General features: G+C 37.8%; 1 protein-coding gene across 1 annotated transcript; it reads right to left on the reverse strand.

Annotated features, from left to right (window-relative positions):
• Nucleotides 1-1006: 1006 nt before the first annotated feature.
• Nucleotides 1007-24792, reverse strand: LOC129777603 (uncharacterized). Its single transcript, XM_055783974.1, has 5 exons — nucleotides 14161-24792; nucleotides 13832-14105; nucleotides 13092-13766; nucleotides 1992-2299; nucleotides 1007-1929 (listed from the first exon to the last, which is right to left on the reverse strand). Exons 1-5 carry the CDS (start codon nucleotides 14225-14227, stop codon nucleotides 1121-1123), a joined length of 2133 nt encoding a protein of 710 aa, XP_055639949.1. The 5' UTR covers nucleotides 14228-24792; the 3' UTR covers nucleotides 1007-1120.
• Nucleotides 24793-25191: the final 399 nt, after the last annotated feature.

Consider the following 25191-nt stretch of genomic DNA (forward strand, 5'->3'; position numbering starts at 1 on the left):
GCAGTTCGTTGACGATGACTTGCGGCTAGATAGATGAAACACAAGATCCATGTGATAGATATATTTTAGAGAAAATAAATAGATTTCATGAAATGGAAATAATTTCGTTGTGCTTATTCGTCCGATTGAGGGATAACAGATTCACTACCGCCTTCACAAAAAATTCAAACTACTTGCAACTCGTCACTCGCACTGTGAATTGAAGATAAATTGAATTTATTGATACATACAATACCATTACTATCGATTCTATACGATCCAAAGACACTTATTATTCCTCTTCTATTTTTCATTTGTTTTTATACGCTGTCGACACCTCAAGACATGTCGACGATTGTCACCTAGAAATCCCAGTTCATGTGACAATCGTCACGTATATTTGAGAGCGGGAATACAGTGAGAGTTCATCCAAGTGAGATTTCTCACGGCATACGCCTGGTGGAATCGCGTGACCTAAGTGACAATTGTCATCTCACCTCACACGCCACGCAGAATCAGGCCGACTATTTCGGTACGACTCATAGTTTTTGTGATATAAATTATCAAAGATTTCTCTTACTAAAATCTATACGCCATATTGAAAAGTTACACTTGAGTCAAAATATTCCCAATTGATGAGGAAAACTCATATTTCTTTCAACCCAAACGGAATGCAAACTTTTTTTCGAATCAAAAAAACATGTTTATAAAATCTGCATTTTTAGGAAGATTTCATTTGGAATTGCTCTATTGTATCATAGTTTGAGAGTTGGTTCCAAACTTTCGAGTTTTTGACGCGTACACAAACGGACAGAATATTTTCATACATAATACACGTCTGGCTATCACAAACTATCGACGAGGAATGAAGAAACACATCATTGGAATGTATTATCACTATAAAAAAAAACTTTTCGGGATGTGATCAGAGTTCGAGAAAATTCAGAAGAGTGATATATAAATACAGTAAACCGAAGTATTTTTATTCATTAGGTAAGAACATTATACAAAACGAATTAATGCTTTTCTAAAACAACAAGAATGATAAGAATTCAGTCATAATATAATAAGAGTAGTAACGATGTTAAAATATCGTATGAAATAATCGAATATCAAAAAAGAAAATCAAAAGAAACAAACTTCAACAATGTCCATGAACGAAATTAGAAAAACAGGATGGTACACTAAAATCATCCGAGAGCGGAGGCCGGTTTAACGGTGAAACAAAGAATGGATGCGGTGGCAACGGTTGGGCCATAAATCCAGGTGGCGGTAACGGTGCATACATTGGCTGGGGCGCCGCGGGCCAAAGTAGTTGATGCGGTTGTCTCATCTCGCCCGATTCCGCCAGTAACTGACCGCCACCAAATTGTTGATCATACGCGAGTCCAGAGTGTATGTTACCGTAGTTCGACATGCTAATGTGTTGATTGCCGTGGATTTCCGCATGAACATAAGGATCTGGGCCGTAGAAGACGGCTTCAATCTTCTCCAGAGAACGGCTAGGTGCTTGGACGCAACTGGCTGGCATCATTTGTAGAGTGGCGAACTTGACGGTATTGAAGTTGCAGTTCTCGATGGAAGAAAGCGATTGCGCTATGTAATTTTTCTTCTTGGAAAAATTGTAGTTTGATAGCGTGCATCGATCGCATAGTACCAGGACAACCTCGCGATTGTCCAGCATGCCATTCAGTGGTGGACGATCACGGAAATTTTGATTCAAACATCCGACAATGCGATCCTGCAGTTGAATCGTTTCCAGGTAACAAAAAGGTTCCGGACGTTCCAACTCCCTCCAGTAGAGACAGTACAAATCATCAAACGAGTAGTTGAGAATTTGGTTAACGACGGCGCACAAATCTACAATTTCGTCCCAAAAAACTTTCAGAGACAAATCAACGCCCTGTGCTAGATTCAGAACTGGCTGATCGAGCAAAAAAATTGAACCAACTGAAAATATAGAGAGCAGTGTTATTAATACAAAAAAACGATTGTACCTTCTCGCGACTCACTCAGATTCATTCTATTGTCCTTAACATTAATGAACAAATTATTTTCTGGCAGCTTTCCGTCCTCGCGAATAATAGTAATCAATGCTTCGTAGATCCGGCTCTGAATATCCCACAATCCAGCGAATGAAATCTCTACAAAGTACGCATATGCCTGACCGTTGTGGCGCATGATAACGACTGCATGCTGTATACGACTCAGCGCAAAAATCCGACCATACAGGATTATAGGAGGATCCCAATTGTTAGCGATGCACTTGATGCGCAGCAGCGAGTCAAAGTCGTAATTCTTCATGCTGTGGAACGAATTCCTGTGGGTTGGTCTAAGGGTTAACTAGAGGGTCAGTTTGCTTCATAAAAGCGTGACGAAAAATGTTAGTGTTTTATTTGTTGCATCCCTATATTATTGTTAATACTCAGTGGCGTCTCGTCCATATGCGCACCTCGTGCACTGCACAACCTGATATTTCAAAAAGAAAAAAATGTACTTATTAGCTTATTAGCACATACTATACTGCCGATCTATGCATAGTTGTTCCATGTTACTTTTTGACTATATTCACTTTTCTTCATAAAACGATGTTTTTATACCTAGTCTTCCAGAAAACACAAAAAAAAAGTTATAGTTTGTTCCCTGCTTTAAAAAAAACAACTTCAAGCTCATAACGCCATATGAGCTTTATTAAAAATATACCTACTGTCAGACAAAAAAACATAAAGATCAATTGTCTCATGTTGATATTCTATTCATAACTGTCCCACCATTTTTGGAGATCCATATCAAATAAATCGGTTCAAGTATTGTATTGTATTGTATGTCATGCTTTCAGCAAGGCTGATGTACTCATTTGTGGTTTGGAAGTCCGAACTAATTCTCAAACAAATAAAAAAAATTTAACAGAACACGTGTACGCTTTTTTAGCGAATACCTTATAACAACGAGATTTATATTCTGCATAGAATGGCAGAGCACTCCCTTCTTCATAAAACGATGTTTTTATGCATAGTCTTTCGGAAAAACACAAAAAAACTCATTGTTTGTTCCCAGTTTTTCAAAAAACCATATCAAGTTCAATTGTCCCATGTTGATATTCTAGGCATAATTGTCCTACCTTGAATTTTTAAGTCTGTAACCAAGATTGATTGATTTAACTCTTTGTGGTCGTTTGTCTGCTCTCAGCCACCGTACCCTTTTTACCGTTCTGGTCGTTTGTCTGCTCTCAGCCACCACAGCAAGAAACCATGCTAATCTTATATTTTTCTCAAGCAAATATCAGCTTATGTTTTCCTAAACGAAGCCTAAATGTCCTAAATGTCTAGTGAACTTTTTCACGAACCAATACGGTGCTCCTATAAGTAATGGATAACTGAACTCTGTACCAAACAAAGTAGTCACCCACACAAGACAACGCACAGTGCGTTGAACGCATAGGAATGTGGGACAAAAATCATGACAGCAGAATTTAGCCATTGTAACACTGAGTGATTGTGAGTGGTTGCAAAAAATACATAGTCGACCATTTAGTGGCGGCAACCTTTTTGAATTTATGTTGTTTGTTATGTTTTGTGTTCTCCAAGTCAAGTCATTCAGCCATTTTTTAGCGACGGCCAAATTGAACTTTTCAAGATCATGGAACACGTAGTTTTATAATGACAGTAGAATTAAAGGTGTCTTCCAAATTTCAGATCAATCAGTCAACAGGAACGGGCTCAATTTTCTATTAATGTGATTAATGTGGGACAACCCTACAACCATTTAAACATACATACAAACAGTTCAAGCTGAATGAAACCATTTAAAAAGTAATTTATTGTTTGGGGACTGCGGCCATCTTGGAGTTGGATTTTTCATGATCTGCTGTATTCTACTAGTCGAGAACTTTCTTTAGATACCCATATTGATTAGGTTTTGAAAAAAAATATATATGGCGCCATTTTGTGAGGGCGGCCATTTTAGATTTGCATTTTTCATAAATTACTGTATTCTACTAGTCGATCCCTTTCATTTGATATACATATTGATGGGGTTCTGAGAAAATGTGTAATCCGCCATTTTGTAGCGGTAGCCATCTATTATTTACATTTTCCATAAGTAATTGTGTTCTGCTGGTCAAGTCCTTTCATTCGATACGCATATTGATGGGCTTTTGAGGAAATATATACATAATCTGCCATTTTGTAGCGGTCGCCATCTTGAATTTACGTTTTTCACAAATAACTGTGTTCTACTAGTCAAGCCCTTTCATTTGATACCCACATTGAAACGGTTCTAATAAAATATGTAATCCGCCATTTTGTAGCGACCGCCATCTTGGATTTTCAAGATCCAAGAATTTTCAATTCCATACTATGTATGGAATACGCAGTTTTATAATGACACCAGAGATAAAGATGTGTTCCAAATTTCTGATCAATCGGTCAACAGGAAGGGGGTTAAATTTCTATCAATGTGGTACGGTATAAAGTTACAAAGTCACAAACATACAAACGGGTCAACCTAGATAAAACCGTTAAATAGGTGCAAAGCATAATTATATTAAGTTTACCGAGAGAAAATTCGTTATTTTATGATTTTTTTAATACTCCGGATAATAGAGTCCGACCTGTATGTTTATTTTTCATAATCTTGCATCTTGCAACAGTTCTCTGCTTGTAAAAAAGCCAGTGTATTGCTAAACCGAAATGTTTAAAGCTTCTGGTAGAAAAATATACTAGAAAACTTTGAATGCGTTTTTCTCAGTTGCTGATTTTGGAACATGGGACAACTATGCGTAGAACGGCAGTATAGTTCAATTAAAGAAACGTATGGAAAGTATGAAAATCATAAGGAACTTGGCTACCCCGTGTACATAAGCGTTCTTGATAGTAAAGAAGAACGAACATCAAGAAACGAGGATGCAAAATATTGGTTTCTATTTCTATCACTTATTCAACGCTCTCCCAGCTCGCGCACTTTCATTTGTGCACGAGAATGATGTACATCTACACACAGATTGATAAAATTGTGTTGAAGCTTTGGTTAACTAAAAGGCCAATGTGTTGGCAACAATTTCGTGCAATGGAAGATATGCACAAGAGAAGAGAACGGTTGTGGGTTCAATCAGATCTCCTCATCGATAGTCTCTCTCGATTCTCACGCAACCCGGACTTATACAACCAGATCCAGATTCAGATCCGCAATCGGCGCTCTTTACGTAAGGTGCTTTCATATAGAGGCTCTCTGAAAGCTTGCTTGGCGCGGATGATTTATTACGTCATCAACATCAGTCTGTGCACTTTTCCTATGCACAAACTGTACAGGAAAACCTGTTTTTGTGCGGTTTTTTTGTGCGATTTTTTTGTACGGTATATGAAAAGAAGCATATTTGACGAAATTCACGTTTATTTAGTTTTTTTTCGATAGTTTATATGCATTTCAGTGCGAAAAATGCATATTTGTGTCTAAATTATCCACTTCTCTAATCATTCCCATCCTTCCATCAAATGCTTTAACTTGCGCATGACTTGTTGCTGTTAGAAACACAACACAGCCACGCGCAACTGAAAAGGTAAACTGTCCCGTCGCAAAGCAGGGAAACACAAGAAATTGAACGGTGAACGGCGTGGATTTGAGTTATTTTCTTGGGGGAAACTATTTTTATGCTGTCCCTATCTACTGCACAAAAAAAGTTTTTCCAAAATGTGTATCGAACACGATTTTTTAAAGCTACTGGTGAAGCCTTTTAGCCTTTTTCGGTTTACCGATTGAGTGTTTTTCGCGATATATCGTCACAATTTCTGTATCATAGTGATTTTCAACACTTTTCGTCACTTTTACCTTCCATTTTTGGAAGACTGTCGGGAGTGAGAATTGAACTCGTGATCTTTAGCGTAAGAGGCATGAATGTTACCACTACGCCAGATCGCCTCCGCATGGATATTGTCAATGAGCTTTGCGAAAAGGACTGTGGAAGAGAAATAGCTTATTGCGAAAATGGATATTCCACGACAAAAATTGAACAAGATGAACACGACCTGTGTTAGAAACGGTTACATGGAACTTTAATCGATACGAGATGCGTTAGATCATGCTAATTAAGTTGCAAGAAACAAACATAATTCAATTGTGAACAAAAACAGATAAGGCATGAAAATCCTCATTGAATTAGTTTGTCTTCTCGGTTCACATGAGTTGAGCTTCCGAGGTCACGATGAATGCATAATGTCTGTATATAGAAGAAATTATAAGGACATGTGTAATTGTTTGGCTAAGAAAGATGCATCATTTTCTTCTTCTTGAATGGCTTTAACGTTCCCTGTGGAACTTTTGCCGTCTCAACGTATTTACTAACTAGCGTCATTTGCTAATACTAAGTTGAGATTTCTTAAGCCAAATAACACGCCTTGAATGTATTCCGAGGGGCAAGCTCTTGAATACGCGTGACCACAGTGCAAATCGAAGGAAATTTCTTTGACGAAAAATCCCTCGGCCAGAACGGGAATCGAACCCGAACACCCGCAAGACAAAGTGAGACGCTAACCACTCGGCCACGGGTGCATCGTTATCTGGCCTCTAAATGCCACGGCTACATTGCTCGATTCCGGGGAATGAGAAAGCGGACTCGCTAGCTAAGGTGGGCGCTTCAGAAGGCACACTTTTTGAAAGGCAAATTGCATATAATGAATTTTTTCAGATTCCTCGTCAGCACACACTCGTTAGTTGGCAGCGCATGTGGAGTGAAGATGAGATCGGTCGTTGGTTACACACGATTATCCCTAAGGTCTCGACGAGTGCATGGTTCAAGGGATTGAATGTAGGTCGTGATTTCATTCGCGTGATATCTCGGCTTATGTCCAATCACTACAACCTAAACGCGCATCTCTATCGCATTGGGCTCGCAGCAAACAATCTTTGTGATTGTGGCGATGGCTACCACGACATCGAGCATGTTGTCTGGTCGTGTATCCGATTCCATGCTGCTCGCTCTCAGCTCTCTAGAGCACTGAGAGCAAAAGGCAGAAAATCGGATATCCCCGTCCGGGATATCTTAGGTAGCCGGGATCCTGATCTTCTGCTTCATCTATACCTGTTCCTCAGAAACGCCGATGTCAACGTTTAATGATGTTTCCTTCGTTGTGTCCCCGTTTCATATCCCTCCTATCCGATCGATAAACTTTTACATAGTCGCGGCAATACATACACACACTCTTTACAGATGCACGGGCCGAAGGTTGTGCAGTCCACTGATCATTCAACAAGAGCCAAAGGTTGTACCGCTCATGACAACTCTACACGAACTGATGATTGCGCCGGCTAGTGACCATACTATCCTGGATTCCTCGAGTCGAGAAAGACGCACCACGCTAGATATGGGGTACAGACTAGGGAGCGTTGCTGATTAATGGTCAGCTGCATCCCAATAGGAAGTAGCCCGTGTCGGGCACACGTATAGAGCATCGAAGACTGCAACATACCAATTATGAGAACACTTGTAATACTAACCTCGAGCCAACCGCGAGTAATCGGTTACATATTACTAACATAGTTGTAAGACAAAAATTGTCAAAATATTGGACTCCCGGCCCCGTCAGGCTAACGCCACATGTGCCTTAATAAAAAATATATTTTGGAAAAAAAAAAAAAATGCCACGGCAGTGTTTTCTGAAACACATTGAACTTTTTTTTAAATTTTATACAAGTATTCCCGTCGAAAGATTTTTGTCATTGAGAGGTGTTAGTAGTGAGAAGTCCGGTACAGCTTTAGCAACAATATCGTTAAGGTGGTCGTACACTGTTTGTCCGGAGGTCAAATATTTGACACTTTTTGACAGATAAAGTTTGGTTTGAAATTTGTACAAACACTATTTTGTTTGCCACTCCTCAATTATCAACAGTGACAAACAATGTCAAACATCGAACATGGAAACATTTTGACTGACTTAAGGTAACCTAACTAGGATTGGACGATCTTGAATCGATTTTCAGAAGATCGACCTTTTCCATTTCGATTTCCGATTTTTTAGATCGATTCACTGTACCTGAAAAAATCGTGAAGATCGATCTTTTTCTTTCGACTTTTTCAATCTTAGATCTGCTTTTTTTTTCAGTGTACATCGATTTTAATCTCACCTGACAAATTTTATAAACACGATGTTATCATTTGGATAGTTCTCGAGGATGTCAAATTAGTGATAGTGAATAGGATTGAGCGATCTTGGAACGATATTTAAAAGATCAATTTTTTCCTCTCCGACCTCGGATTTTTCGGTTCGATTCTTCCTACTCAAAAAATCGCGCAAATCGATCTTTTCTTTTTGATCGTAAAAAATGGATATTTGTTTTACAGTGAACATTGATTTTAATCTCACCAAAAACCACTTGACAAATTTCATAAACATTAGATCCCTTTCATTGTCAAATTACTGGTCGTAAACTTAGGAGAAGCAGTTTTGTAAGTTTGGCCATTACAAAACAAGTGGTTACAAATTATATTTACACCATCACATTCACTAGGCTGACAGTGCAAATTTTGACGAAGTTGGATGGTGACATCAGGTCCAGCTGAAGCGCTCTTTTCTAGAACTGGGATTACCAAGATTTTGACTAAATGCCAGAATGACACTGTTAGATTCAGCGGGATTATTGTCAGCGGAGTCCTGGACTAATATCAGTTGTTGAATTTTTAATAATAATTTTCAATATATTTATTTAACCCTCTACCGTCCATGTTTTTTATTTATCTAAAAAAAGACGAGTGGGTAATGTCGGGGACATAACCGGAGAGACGTAGGACTACACCAAGGGGTGTCCATTATTCGAATGTCATAGAGCACAGATCCCAACTTTTCATGTACAAAATTACAGAAAAAAATCAAAGGATAAAATAAAACCTCAGCACTCAGCAAACACTCAAACGTTTAGATTCAAATACAAAAAAATCAAAATTTGTCGTGCGGTGCAAATGTTGCAGGGGTTATTATTCAGCCGGCAACGAACACATACTTGATGGCAAGCATGTCGTAATAGGAATTTACCGTTTGGTATCGCGATATAATTGGGCTTATGAATAACTGTGTTCTACTAGTCAAGTCCTTCATTTGATACCTATATTGATGGGGTTTAGAGAAAATATGTAATCCGCCATTTTGCGTTGGTGACCATTTTGGATTTGCATTTTTCATAAATAACCGTGTTCTACTAGTCAATCCCTTTCATTTGATACCCATATTGATGGAGCTTTGAGAAAATATGTAATCCGCCATTTTGTAGCTGTCATCTTGGATTTTCAAGATCGGTTCTTGTTTTTAAGGGACTTCAACCCAAAGGTCATTCGTCCCTCTTGGATTTTCAAGATCATGAAATACGCAGTTTTATACTGACTGCAGAGATAAAGGTGTGTTCCAAATTTCTGATCAACCGGTCAACAGGAAAGGGGTCAAATTCAAATTAATGTGGTACAGCGCCATAGACAAACATGTTACATACAAACATACAAATATGCCACAGCTAAATAAAACCGTTTAAGAACTCCAGGATTCTATCAAATCGAGCGCGATTAGCCACTCATTCACACGCGACGCTTCCACCGCTTTTAACACACTTCGATGGGCTCTCCTGTTCCACATCCCATTGAAACTCCTGTCTCTCACTCTTGCGGTATCGCACCGCATACATCCCCGGCAAATGCAGCAAGAAAATAAATTTCAATATAGCGTCTTTCCTGCTTGGCGTCCGATGATAGAATGTGGCCAAGCCCCACCATCGCTCACTTTATATAGTATATATAGTAGTTAACGTTGTAGCGACCGCCTATATTTATTAATAATCTCTTTTCTGTCTCCCTCCTTTACCTTGTTCATACGTTTCGCCCGTACCCGTGGTTGCTTGTAATGAATAGCTGTTTGCTGCGGGAGCGCAGACAAAATGTATGGGAAAGTATGGAATTCTTTCTTCCAATTTTTCATCAATTTGAACTTTATATGAGCTGAAAAACCGTAATGTATAGCATATAAACAATTGCTGAGGATATTTCCTATCAATGTGTGTATTTGGAACCAAAATCCATTCATTCATAATTGAGGAGTTATTAGCGTTCAAAAACTGAACACTTTTTCACACCGAAATATTGAAATGGGTCCCTTTTTTGAAAGGTTAGATGTAGTCCTACGTCAAAAAACCTACCCCACTTTTATCTCGAATTCCCTACTTTCAACATAAAATACTCCTAGCAGAGAGCTACCATCATAAAAACAATGTGTATGTGTGATAGATGAAAATATTCTAAAGACGTTCTAGTGAGGCTGAACATTGAAAATAATGTCTGAATAATTTGAAAAGAGAATCAGCGAAGCCCGTATAAAGGCGGGCTTGAGCTGTAGAGGGTTAATAAAATAATTCCATGGCGGTTCAACATGAATGCCTTGAAAAAACCTTTTTTCTGGACTTTCAATTTATTTGTGACCTTCATTCTGAGAATCAAAATGAAACTTTATGTTTGAATAGAAGGAACGGGGAGTAAGTGATTCGATCGATTTCTCTACATCGACTCTCTCTTTTGGTCATAACTCAACTGCAAACACATTTCATGCTGTATTTGACAATGTGGAACATAGGTCAGAACCTCATCTATCAGATTCTATAGCAAACTCAAATTGGAACGTTTTTGCAGTTGAGTTATTAACCAAAGAAAAAGTTGATGAAGAGAAATCGATCAAGTCACTTACACCCCTTGCATTCTAAGCCCTTCAAATGTTAAATGTTCATTCCATGTTTAAAGAAAAGACAACAGTTATACACAAAAAAGTTAAATAAATTGGAAAAAAGACATTCGATTTTTCAAAGATCGATTCATTGGTACCGATTTGATCAGTGAATCGATCCCTACGCCGTTTGAAAAATCGACCCATCAAGATCGATCTTTTTCCAAAGATCGCCCAATCCTAAACCTAACCACGTACCGACAGTTTTGATGAATAGACTGAAAAAATATTTTAGGCATCCAATAACTGAATATTTGCTTGTCGTGTTTTGTGTCGAATATATTTGATCAGCATACGTTGGTTGAATTTTATCTGTCAAAGAAGGTCAAATATTTGGCTTCGGTAAAACAGTGTATGACCACCCTCAGCTCTCTGCAGCAGGAATCCAGGCGATCGCGAAGAAGTCGTTTTTCTCAATATTGTTTTGCTACACTCTTGCACGAAAAATTCAAAAACAAGGAAATATTTTACTTCCCTCCCTTCGTTGGCGTTATTCATCATCCAAAGCCCAAAGCGCGATTGCGAGTTGAAGTAATTTATGCAGCAAAAGATCCCGAACGTGTGCAAAGTCAAGCGGGCCAACAGCTTTAGGATGATCAACATGGTTGAAAAATATTACAAAGAAATTTTTATTTGTCTGAGAGAAATGTGTCTAGGTGACACCAAATTTCTCATTTGCCGACATTATGTACCATACACTAAAACAATAAGAACTGGACTATGTTGAATGTGATAAGAGTATCAGCAACACATGTGCGAGTAAAAAAGCGTTGAAAGACGATCTAAAATTCAATGCTATTTGGGAAACATGCAAGGATGCGGCAGGTTTCAGCAGAAGCGGAGATCAAATTGAACAATATGCTAAAATTTACATGTCAATTGTCGACCGCATCCTCGACGAGCTGAAAATGCGGTTTTCTTATTCTAATAAGTGAAGCATTTTACTTGAAATTTGAACTCTTCAGCACGGAGTTTCCCAAAAAGCTGATAGATGATCTTTGTTGTCGATTCTCTAATTTTCTAAAGTGAAATTGGAAAATGAACTACGAGCGTCCTATACGAAGTCAGAATTTGTCGAGTAGAAAATATCGGAGATTATATAAACACTGATCGGTAGCAATTTTGACGATATTTTTTCGGAAATTATTTTACTCGCTAACGCTTCCATCAATCACAGCATCAGTCGAACTAAGTTTTTCTGTTCTTCGTTAAATGAAGACCTACTTAAGATCAACGATGAGAGAGGAGCGACTCGAAAAGCTTACTGATACTGATGGCTACCGAAAATAAAATGCTTCTTTAGAATATTTTTTTGTGAAACTTAATTGACGGATTTGCCCATCGCACAGAACAGGAGGCGATCTGGCGTAGTGGTAACATCCATACCTCTCACGCTGAAGGTCACGAGTTCAATTCTCAATCCCGACATTCTTCCAAAAATGGAAGTAAAGTGACGAACCAGCCAAAAGTGTTGAATGTCACGAATAGTTTCATTACTGTATCGCTAGAAGAAATTTAATTGAAAAAATAATTTGTTCCCGAAAATAATACTGTCAGATTAAACGCTCACGCACACAATCGAATAGCTTCTTCAAATTTTTTTTTTTTTGCTCCTTCGATGGTAAAACTGCATTTCCCACTTCGGGACGATAATATTCGGCTATCCGTTCAGTCTGATCGAATGGTTTTTAGTGCCAAGATGTACAATTTACAAGAACGTGTATTTTTTAGGGAAATCTTATTACTCGAAGGCTTAATGAAACTTTGTTCTCTTATGGCAAGAATTTTAACATTTCTCTTCGTCGATTACTTCCCCTGGGGGTACGTGACGTACCGTTGCTATGTTAGTAAGTTACAAAATTTGGAGGAACTTCAAAATGAAATAACTCGGATTTTCAACAGCATCGAAGTCGTAATGTGAGAGTTGTGCATGAAGAATTTTGTTCACCGTTTAAAACGCGTTATCGTTATCACATAGAAAATATCCTAAAATAAGCTTTATATTCGTTTTTTAGAAATAAAAATAAGTTCTTTGCAGAGGTTATTAAAATTTGTTGTGTAAGCGTTCAACCTGAAAGACCCTGTATTATATTTAAAAAATGTCCAAAATTAGAATTAGACTCAGAAATGCTTGGAACGCGATCGTGTTTTATCAGTTTTATCAGTGAACGCGTGATAGTTCAGCCAACCCATTAAAATCCTTGCATAAAGAAAACAATATTCGAGCACTAATTAACCCCCATTTTGCAACTTTGAGTAAAAATTTTGGGTCACTGTGTAGGTGCACAACTAGTCAATTTACTCACGAAACGCCACTGTTAATACTAGAGGCAATAGATGCCAAAAAGTTGAATATTTCCTTACCTGAGATGTGGCATCGCCCACTCAACATCCAGTTGAAAATTGTTCAGCTTGCGACCTTGAAGTGTTTGCATTACATATTCGGCCTGATCTCGTCTGGGAAACTCCACGAATGCAAACTCGCGTACCCGAGAAATGTTAAATTTTTGGCTTTTAATAAGATCGGAAAAAAGATTTTGCAAGATCTCCTTGGATATGTTAGTGTCGATGTTTCGAATGAACAGCGTTTTTGTGACGTTGATGCTAGAATGATCCAAAGAACGCTGCGGATTGGCCCAAACAATTTTTATATCTTGTTCCCAGATCCGCAAGCATCCGGGTGTTGCTTGTTTTTTCGCACGCAGGGCTGCCGCGTGGTCTGAAAAATCCATAAAAGCAAATCCGCGATGCATGTTTCCATCCGAAATACGATTGTGCATGACGAATCTAGTCATTTCAGGAAATAGCGCCCGGAACGAGATTTCGATAGTAGTTCGATCAACGTTCTTCGGAAGATTGCCCACAAATAGTCTGCTTTTTTCGAAAGATTCCTGAACATCAAATGTCCGGTTATCCTTGACGTAATGATGATTCAGCACCTGAATCGCCACTTTCGCGTTGTATTCGCTTGCGTAACGCACAAAGCAATAACCTCGATTTCGGTTATCATAGTCCATCATAAGACGCATCTCATACAGCCTGCATCCAAATTACACAAGCATTAATAAACAATTACAAATATTGTATCTCGTGAACCTACATACCTGCCAAAACGCTCAAACACGGGTACAAGTTCCCTCTCGGTGAATTCGGGAGGGATACGCTTCACAAAAATCTCACAGCCAAATCTTGGAGGTAGGCCGATCCAGTTCCTCGGTGGTCCATACTGACGACATCCATTGATTTGCGTAACCGGATACTCACCGCGATAAAATTCCGGCGCAGAGTTACATGCATGAGACCCCTGCCGCTCTTCATTACTAATTAGAGTGTTGTTGACTGCTGTACTTTCGCTATTTGTTTCCATCTCGTTCGATACTACGTTAAATTATATTTCATCGGGCTCAATACATGAAAAATAAATGAAACTTACCACATCCGCTATCCGCAAGCAGCTGGTCGCCACTTTCATCCGAAAGATGGTTTTCCGTATCCGACATTTTGTAGTACCAGGACTTTCTCAATAGCCTCAACTCCCTTAATATGAACTTTTTGAACTTTCAACATTAAATTTACACCTCAAAAAAGATTCGAAAAACGTTCGATAAACATTTAAAAAAGATTTGCAAATTTTACGCGTCAACGTCCGCTTCTGCATGCAGAAAAAAAGATGGTGGATTTTGAATTCAGATTTATTAATGGCTTTCTTGCAAAACAATTTCTTTTCAAGCTAGCGGACAGTTAGGTCCAAGGTGTCAAATTGTCAGGTGGTTCGTTAGTTGCGTTACGTATAGCATTGGGCTTTATTAAGTGCGATTCACATACAACATCCACGTCACGTTACGTAAGTTATTCTACCATGTTTTCATTATTATGAAAACATTCACATACACCGGCAACGTAACGACCCGTCAGCATACGTTCAATGGAAACGACCGACAGGATTTGTAGAAAGGAATAATTGACGGAGACGGACGGTTCCTTGAGTTTTTGTCTGGGCTTTGTGTCTCGGCTTTTGTTTTGATTTTGGTTGTACAGTAATTTACATCTAATTCGACATTTACCTAATTGGACAGACCTGTGATGATACACTTTTAATTGGACATTTTTACCTCTAATTGGACATTTTCGTAAACATTGAGTTTGGGGCCCAAATTATGGACAGACATTGAAAGTCTCCATCAGTCACGAATGTTCAATTACTGGTTAAAATTGCCTTCAATGCGACACTGAGTGGTGCCTTGGCATGTCGCATTAGAAGTAATGTTAGAAACAACACCGCAGGGAACACGAGCAGCCTCGTCGGAAAACAGAACCACTAAAACGTCAAATAGTAAACATGTCGAAAAACGAGCTACAACTGACTCTCGGACTAGTCAATTGTCAAATAGGCAAAAAACATGAAAGGTTCATGGTGGAAAGTACGTGTTTAAAAATCACAAGTTAAAATAAAGTTATTCCTAAATTGATTATACTAGTTAAAATAATAGATATAACTAGTGAATTTGTCGAACTACAGCCGTGAGTAATCTCATACATAATTGGAATATTGTACCTAATTAAAATGATAAAGACAGGACACAAAACGGATTAAAACGAACAACACGTGGGTTAAGATTCGCAGATAAAAGGCAATCTTGCGAGGCAGAAAATCTATTGCAGGAGGAAGAGAAACTAAATGTAAAAGGGTAAATCTATTAAAAATATGAATTTAATTAATAAATATATATTTGTAGCTTTGATCTACTAACAGCGAATTTGATCCAAAGAATTTCTTTCCGTAATCCGAACAAGTAACTTACTGTACTTTTTATGCTAATATATCTCTTAGTTCAAAATTTCGGAGTGAAAATCATTCGCGACTAGCTGAGAGAAATAGTCTATATATTATTTTTGTTAAATTATTTGTCGGACTACGGGGTTGAAGCATTTAAATAATTGAATTCAATGATTTTCATTGATTTTTTTTTCATTTAGAACCTTTAGAACTGATTCTAGGCATGCTGATTCGAAAGAGGGCATTACAATTTGAATTTGTTGTAGGTGGCACCACTATGAATAACATTAAATAAATCATTCGTTTGACATTTGACGTGACGGTGCTGTTGGAAGCATTGGCTGCATGTGTGAATTGGCGGAGACGTTGACGGAACGTAGATGTTCTTCTCCGTAACGTTCTATGTGAATCGCACATTAGTGTGCCAATGAAAATGGTCATCTCGAATTTCAAAAATTACCCCACAAAAAATGTTCACCACCTCGAAAAAACACCCTATAAAATATCAGCTCAATCGGACTTAAGTGGGAGTGGCGCAAAACGGTCAAAATTTGAGTTTTTTGAAAATCGAAAAATCACTCTAGGGGGGAGTAAAGGAAATCGGGGTTTTCGATTTTTTTTATACCAAATATCTTAAGATTGCATGAAACGTCGAGATCTACTGTCATCTCAAAAAAAATCGTCAAAAACACACTTTGTCGACACTTTGGGACTTTTTTTTCGGAATACGGGACGAAACGTACTAATCCAACGCACCCAATTACTTGTCGTGTTTTGTGTGGAATATATTTGATCAGTACATGTTGATCAAATTTTATTTGTCAAAAAGAGTTAAATATTTGACTTCAGTCAAACAGTGTATGAGCACCCTTAGTAACGCATCATTATTTTATTAGTAACGCGTCATTTATCTGTCAAATTTGAGTCGTGGCCAAGATCAGGGGCAAGGTGTGTGGAATAAAGATGTGACCGTGTCATCAATAAGTGCGCGAGGGGAAACGGTAAAAATATACAGAGGACTGTGGAAAGGGATTTGGCTGCAAATAGAGATGTCTAAATTTTTCGTTTATTCAATTGTCGATTAATCGTAGGGTCATTTTTAAATATTCGATTCATTCGAATAATTGTCTTTGAGTATTCGATTAATCGAGCAAATATTTATTTCTTGTAATCGAAAAGAACAGACATTCATGATAAAAAAAATATGATGGCATAATTCTAGAAATTACATTAAATATAATTTTGTAATAAACATGGTGCAGAATAATGGTTTTTGAATGAAATGGTATTTCAGTATGTTGATAAATTTACCATTTCATGATTTTCTGAGGACGATTGAAAAAAGGGCACACCATGAGAATTATGCACAATATTTTTATTACACCAACATCATTTTTTTCTGTTCAAAACTACCTATTCTTCGATTGTTGTTGGAATAGCTGATTTGTTTGAATATTTCTGCTTGGTCTCTATAGCTACTAGCTACTATTTATAGAATCATTGACCACTAGTATAGTATATTTTCCTTGGCACTCTAAATTTGGATACTTCTATTTTAGAACGGGAGCTGAGACTACCTTCTTTAAGAGTAACACTCCTTTACTCGCGCATAGGTCTGAGAGACCAAGAAATCAATAATTCGTTCATTTCTCAGAAAACATCAACACTACGACATTGCGATTCTCTCTAGCTTCGTCATTCGTTGTTCGTCATCGTTTAGCGTATCGTATAAGTTGGTACGAAGGGGACGTATATCACTTTTTCACCACCTTCGGTCTGAGACACCGACGCGCATAAAGGAGCAACTTTTTTGGACAAGTGACTTTTTTTTCCTATTTTAGGATATTGTTCAATGAAATGTATAAATTAGTGTCAGTGGCGTGGAATATTTATCAAATATAATGCATAATATCATTTTTGGACTATTCTTATTTGATTTTAGTCCTTTTGTCACCGGATTGAACGGATTCATATATTAAGTGCAATTTACATACAACATACACGTCACGTTCACGTCCCGTCACGTCACGATACGTCAATGATTCTACCATGAAATTCTCATGAAAACATTCACATACACCAGCAACGTAACGACCCGTCAGCATACGTTCAACGAAAACGACCGGCAGGGTTTGTAGAAAAGAATAATTGACGGAGACGGACGGCTCGTTTGGTTTTTGTCTGGGCCTTGTGTCTCGGCTTTTGTTTTGATTTGGTTATACAGTAATTTACATCTACTTCGACATTAAGCTAATTGAACAGATCTGTGATGCAACACGTTTAATTAGACATTTTTACCTCTAGTTGGACATTTTTGTAAATATTGAGTTCGGGGCCCAAATTATGGCCCCACATTGAAAGTCGCCACCAGTCGCAAATGTCCAATTACTGGTCAAAACCGACTCCAATGCGACACTGAGTGGTACCCCAGCCTATCGCTTTATAAGTAACTTACTGTATTTTTTATGCCAACATATCTCTTGGCTCCAAATTTCGGAGTGAAAATCATTCACGACTAGTTGAAAGAATTATTCTATTTGTTATTATTATTGCATAAGGGTCGGACTACGGGGTTTAAGCATTGAAATAATTGAATTTAATGATTCTCATTGAATTTTTCAAAATTTAGAACTGATTCTAGGTATGCAGATTTGAAAGAAGGCATTGCAATTTAAAATTGTTGTAGGTGGCGACACCATGGATAAAATTAAATAAATCATTCGTTTGGCATTTGACGTGACGGTGCTGGTGGAAGCATTGACTGCATGTGTGAATTGGTGGAGACGTTGACGGAACGTAGACGTTCTTCTCCGTAACGTGCTATGTGAATCGCACATTATTCGTCGTTAGATTCATACGTGCAAAAGTAAAGTACAAATGTTTGACATTCGTTTAGTTGTTCACTAAATATAATGGTCACGCATATACACACTTGTGAAATAATTGCACTTGCGGAAGAATTGTAAACTGTAGATTATAAATTAATCGGTGGCTTATGGTTATTTTTACCGTTACAACTTCGGGTTTTTTTTCTATAATATATGAGCTGAACAAGTCAAGAACAAGTCGCAGGAAGTTCCTAGAAATCCTTTTATATCATTTTTTTATGCCCCATCAAAAACAGGCATTAAGTTTTTGTTAACCAAGAACAGAGAAACAAAGAATATTAGATATAGGAAAACTTGAAATTCCAGAACCTTACAATCGAATAATTAACCGACGTCTCTAGCTGCAAAACGCGGGAAAAATACCTCCATCACCGACCGACACCGAAAGTCGATTTATTCTCTTGAGCTGAAACATATAAGATAGAGTATATCACAAACCTAACTTTAACCGTAAAAGACTTACCTTTCAACTTTTCAATGCCCTTATTCCCACCAAAACAATTCCACACACAAAGAGCGAAAAAAAGATATTGCAAAATATTGCAGATTGTTTACATACAAAATCCAAGATGGCTGAAAGGCCTTTCTCATAAGTCGCGCTACCGTATTGTATCTATTGGGATAGTAACTTCAAGCAAAAAAGTGGGGCCGATTCGAGATTGCTTTTATGTAAACAGTGAACTTTTTTTACACTCTAAAAATTGCACCAACTTGCACTGACAACTGAATGCGAGATGCCTCAAAACAGCTGGGAATAAATATTGTTTATATACAGTAAGTTACATTTAATGCGACGTTTGGATTATTGGACAGACCTGTAATGTGACACGTTTAATTGGACATTTTTGTAAACATCGAGTTCGGGGCCCGAATTATGGCGTCATATTAAAGTTGCCACCAGACGTAGACACTATACAACTCACATCGTCAATGTTCAATTACAAGCCAAAATCGCCTCCAAAGCGACACTGAGTGGTGCCTCGGCATGTCGTATAAAATTTAAATTACTGTATTATATTGTTGTTTATGTTCGCATCATAAGCAATGAACACACATTTATTTTCCACTTGCAACAGTATTCACGATGATTGGATGGATGAATATACGACTTATACATGCATCTAGTGCGACTATTGTCATGCGTATATACGATTTACTACAGACAACCAAAAAACTAATGGCGGAAAACGTTCTTGATGATAATAATAATAATAATTATAATAATAATTATAGATTTTTGTAAATACATGTATGTTTGGAATATTACGTTAAAAATTATTTTTAAGTCCGAATATTTCCGGTTTCAAGAAAAGTGTTTAACTTTCACGTTGCTTTTTTTAAATTTTTAACTTTTAAGAACGGAAGATTATCTGTTTGCCGATCTTTTGCGTTCTGATAAACATAGCGACAAAAATAAATTAGTTCAACTTTGTCATTCAATTGCACTTAACTCAAAACTGTAAACATGAGATTATGAACTTGACAAACCAAGCTGCCAAGTATGCCAACCCACCAAACATTAAATCGTATATAGAGCATCGAATATCTGATATTTTGGGTGGTATATGATGCACCCAAATAGCATATACAGTAAGTTACCTCTAATCCTCGACATACCGAGTCACTACTCAGTGTCGCATTAGAGTTGATTGGTCTGTAATTGGACATTCACGTTGATAGTGGTACAATGTCTACATCTGGTGGCTACTTTCAATCTGGGGCCATACTTTGGGTACCAAACTCGATGTTTACAAAATATCCAATTAGAGATGAAAATGTCCAATTATTTGTGTCCCATTACAGGTCCGTCCAATTAACTTAATGTCGAATTAGAGGTTACTTACTGTACAATTATTATGCAATACCTAATAACATAATAAGTCTGTTGTCATACGAATATACGTTCATCACTGCTATAAAAAATGGCGGAAAATATTAAAGTAAAATGTTCGGCCCGGGGAATCACCATTTTTGTATGTATATAGAACTTTTATAAACATTTATGTTTGTACAAATAGGAATTAATCAATTGACTTTTAGCTATCTGAAATATGATTTTAGGGCAATTGAAGCTCTTACATATGATACGAAAGAGTTACAATCGGATACGTCATTTCTGATTGTTTATTGTACTTTAGTGGAAATATCGCAAAATTTATATAGAAATGGTTAATTAATATTCAGTACTACATGTTTCAAGTAATCAATAACATGAAGTAAAAAATTTCATTCATATTTTAACAATTTAAAACTGCCTTCGGGCCTGCCCAGCAAGCATTAAATCGTAAAAAATTCGAGGGGTTGTATCCGAGACACGACCGCTTAGAACGTAGGACTACGCAATCTTTTTTCTTTTGAAATTTGATGGTTTATCATTTCGAATATTATTTGCAAATACGTCGAAATTTAATAAATAACTCTTTAGTAAAAAGTTCCGGGACCCTGAAAAGGTTTAATGGCTTGCGTAGTTTTGTAGAATCATTTCGAGAAGCAACGATCATTTTTTGCCTTTGCGAGAACAATACACTAATTGGTCATATGTCGCAATTTGTTTCTTTATATCAATGCACGCATTGCACTGAATATTAACGAGAGGCATCTTCCGTGCATCGCCATCAAAGACGAATGAACTGTCTTAGTTTCAAGTGTCTATAATTCGAAAGAAAAAGAAGTGCATCGTCATTCAAAAACAGGAAGTGGGTTATATCTATGGTATAACCGCAAGGGTGACGTAGGACTATCGTTGATTTAGAGATCATTTGTTTGAAGTTGAATCTAAATCCATTCTGAATGAATGTGTAAATGAATATTTGGGGGACTTCGAAAACGAGAGCGTTTCGTTGGAGGCACAAGGTTCTTCACAAGGATAATCTTCAGAAGATTTCCTGCTAACTTCACTTGATTGAAAACTCACAAAACCAATTGTATTTGGTCGCAGCATCATATGAATAGAAAACATTAAAATAAACTCTTTCGCTTGAATGTAATTCTCAATTCCAAGGGGAACTGGCAGATTATTTTTCAGCAACGATCATTTCTTTCCAGGTTTCTTCTCGATAACCAGCAAACGAAAAGAGTTGCGCGCGTACATGTGTGTGTGTGGCGGCTGCTTCGATGTCTTCCCGGGGAACCGTTTTTCGATGCTGATACTCTCCTGGTCACCTTCTCTTCTCCTTCTGATCGATCGGCTTTTCTGCGCTCCCTCACAGTTAAAACAAACTGATTGCGTTTCAGGTCAGGTCAGGCCAGGTAATGAATCCTTCGATCCCTCGATCCTTCGCCGTTCAGCTCGTTCAGCTCGTCCAGCTAGTTCAGCTCGTTCAGTAACGATGTTGTCTTGTCGATGTCCTCACGGAAAATGAATGCGTTTCATGATGATGATGTTGGATTAAAGAGGCTTTAAACTTTTCAGTTCATTCGCCTCTAATCGAATGCGTTTCACCACCAGAATATCGTTTCACCACCAGAATATCGTTTCACCACCAGAATATCGTTTCACCACCAGAATAAATGCTTTTTGTGCGCGATTGAATCGAGAGAAGGTATGGTTTACGATAGCAATTTGGAAGGCAAACTAGAGGGGAATGAACTCTCTGAGTTTGAAACTTTCGGAGACTGAGCAATAATCGATTGAAAATTATATAATTTTCGCGAAACGAAACATTTTCCGTTGCATACGCATACAATATTGGATACGAAAATATCCTACTGATGGGGAAGAATAACCTTCAGAAGCTTTCCTGCTAATTACACTTGGTTGAAAAATTACAAAATCAAATGTATTTGGTCGCTGTGTTATATGGTTAGAAAACATTAAAATAAACTCTTTCACATGAATGTAGTTTTTTAATTCCCAGGGGAACTGGCAGATTATTTTTCAGCAACGATTAGATTTTTCCAGATTTTCCTCGATACTTGAAGCCCACCGGTGGTTAATGATAACTCGATAACCACCTGTTAATAGCACTTGATTAAACAATATTTGGTCACAGTGTTACATGAATAGAAAACATTAAAGTAAACTCTTTCGCATGAATGTATTTTTCAATTCCTACGGGAACTGGCAGATTATTTTTCAGCAACGATTAGATTTTTCCATTCCATTCCTTCTTTAAGCGTGATTCATTCTGCTTCGGATCAACGGAACAGTATGATAATCATTTCATACAAAAGATAAAATGTCCAAGAGTTATATCATTGCTATTTATTGACTCGAAAAATTGTTTCAATAGCTTAATGATAGCTTCGGAAACAGGTTATTGAAATCATACGTATCCGTATGTAGCGCGCCCACTTGGAAGCCCATTAATCCTATTGGAATGTGAGATGGGGAAGCTCATACTCACGTCTATGCATTATGCTGTACTCTTCCAATTAATTTCGTTTTTGCAGGCCGAACTGAAAAATTTTCAGTTGAGTTAACTGTACTGTAAAAGAAGTAATGCTTTTGAATCCGGACACTGCATTTCATTCAAAATCATACCACAGCCATAACATTTTTTTTCATGTTCAATTTATGCGATTAATAGTTACTAATATAGTTACTGATAGTTACTTGATACTTACTAATCAATCGTATTAATTCAGCATGCACGAAATGTTGTGTCTGCGGTATGATATTGAATGTAACACAAAGTGTCCGGATTCAAATACATTACTGTATAATTACTTCGATGTTATTCTTTTCTCTCTCAGGCTAAGCTAAGAATATAATAAAGAGGGTGGGGTTTACATTCAAGTCTGTTATGGTATATAATATCACGCTTCCTTTGCTTTCGTTCATTTCTTACTCTACTCTCGCACCGTGAGGACTTGTTTGTTTGGGACCAAGAAGACAGCTCGTTAGTCTTTCGGTGGTAAGGCACCATGAAAGCAGCTCGGATAAGCGCACCAGCCGCAGAAAGCGTGAAGAAGCCACATCGCTATCGACCGGGAACTTTAAGTGAAATTCGTCGCTTTCAGAGGTCGAACAAACTGCTGATCCGCAAGCTACCTTTGCAGCGTTTGGTTTGTGGAATTGCCCGGAACTTCAAAACCGACTTGCTCGTCAAACTTCGCGGTTATGGTACTGCAGGAGGCCTATTCGAAGATACCAATTTGTGTGCTATCCACGCAAAGCGCGTCACATTATGCCCAAGGATGTCCTTGGCCCATCGTATCCGAGGAGAGCGTGCTATTAGCTTAGCATATAATCAGCAGCCCTTTTCAGGGCTCCTAATTTGATGTATTAGAGTTCAGGAAAGTTTTTTGCGGGCCGAACTGAAGGGAGCATTTAGCGAAAATCGTGTTGTCGATGACAATTCGATACCGATAGGTGCCATGGATATGGATTTTGATAGTGAAGAATATGAAATACATGACATGATGCAGTGAATATTTCCCCATATCGAAGAAATCACTTTGATGAAACTGCATTATAAAGTTATTTGTGTACTAATGGCGCAATCTATAGTCGATTCTAATTTGCGCTGGGTATTTCCTCGGAGGATTCGATTCCTCCTTTGAGCGTTATTAATCTGTTTCCGGCAAAAGGAAGTACTATGATAATCACATTATTCGGAAGATAAAATGAAGATGTTTTCTGCTAATTTCCTTCAACCTTCAAACATCTCTTTCTCCCGTTTGTCGTTTTTGCGTTCGCTAATCCTTTCTCACAACACCCATTTCTCGTTTGAGAAACTGTTGAGTAAACATCGTTTGCCAGTGCGCGTAGAGCGGGAATTCCTAAAGATTCATTGCACCTCTAATAAATTGCCGAAAGACGTGGTCTTACGTTGATCGCAATTGATTGAAAAATCCAAAACGAAATGTATTTGGTCGCAGCAATATATGAGTAGGATGCAAATAATCGCTCGAAAATGACATGATTTTCGCGATGTGTAACATTTTCCGTTTTTCATGTTATGCATCCAATATTGGATACGAAAATTATCTACTGATGGGGAAAAATAATATTCAGAAACTTTCCTGTCAATTGCGATTGATTGAAAAATCACAAAACCAAATGTATTTGGTTGCAGTGTTGTATGAATAGAAAACATTAAAATAAACTCTTTCGCATGAATGTATTTTTCAATTCCCAGGGGAACTGGTACGCGGAACGCGGAACGAGGGTTCCGCGCGTGTATGTATGTGTGGCGGCTGCTCCGATGTTTCAAGCGGAACCGTGGCATCACTCTCCTTCTGGTGGATTCCCTTCTGGCCTAAGGTGCACAAACAGGCTCTTGGTGACACCGTTCATCAGCGCTTTCATGATAAACGAAGAGCTTCACAACAACAGCGACAACATGCTCCAATCGCTGTTCAATTATAACTGAGTGGGTTTACGAGCGGCGCTCGCTTATATACCGATTGGTGATTTCAATAGCCTGTTTTGAAACCAATTTTAAGGCTATTGAAACAAGTTTTTAGATGAAAAAGTAACAAGTATATAACGCGTAGACATTTTATCTTTCGAATGAAGTGTTTATCATACCATTTCGTTCAGTTGTTTAAGAGCTATTAACGCTCAAAATCTCGGTGTCCGGCGTAACGCTCTCGTTTTCGAAACTTTGATTTTACACCCCGGTATAGAAATGAAAGACGTAGTCCTACGTCAAAAGCATCAAACACGCGTCCAACAGATGCACACAGTTACAGTGCTAAAAATGAAATATCGCGAGAATGACCGTTTCTCGATTCTCGTTCAAAACCGTCCACAAAGTTTTTTCTAAGTTTCTATGTTTCGCGCAACGAAAACAAGCAACACACAAAAAACCAAACACCAAACATGTTTAGAAGCGACCTATAATCATTTGCA

This window comes from Toxorhynchites rutilus, chromosome 3, assembly GCF_029784135.1.
Source record: "Toxorhynchites rutilus septentrionalis strain SRP chromosome 3, ASM2978413v1, whole genome shotgun sequence".
In the NCBI taxonomy this organism is placed as follows: Eukaryota; Metazoa; Arthropoda; class Insecta; order Diptera; family Culicidae; genus Toxorhynchites; species Toxorhynchites rutilus.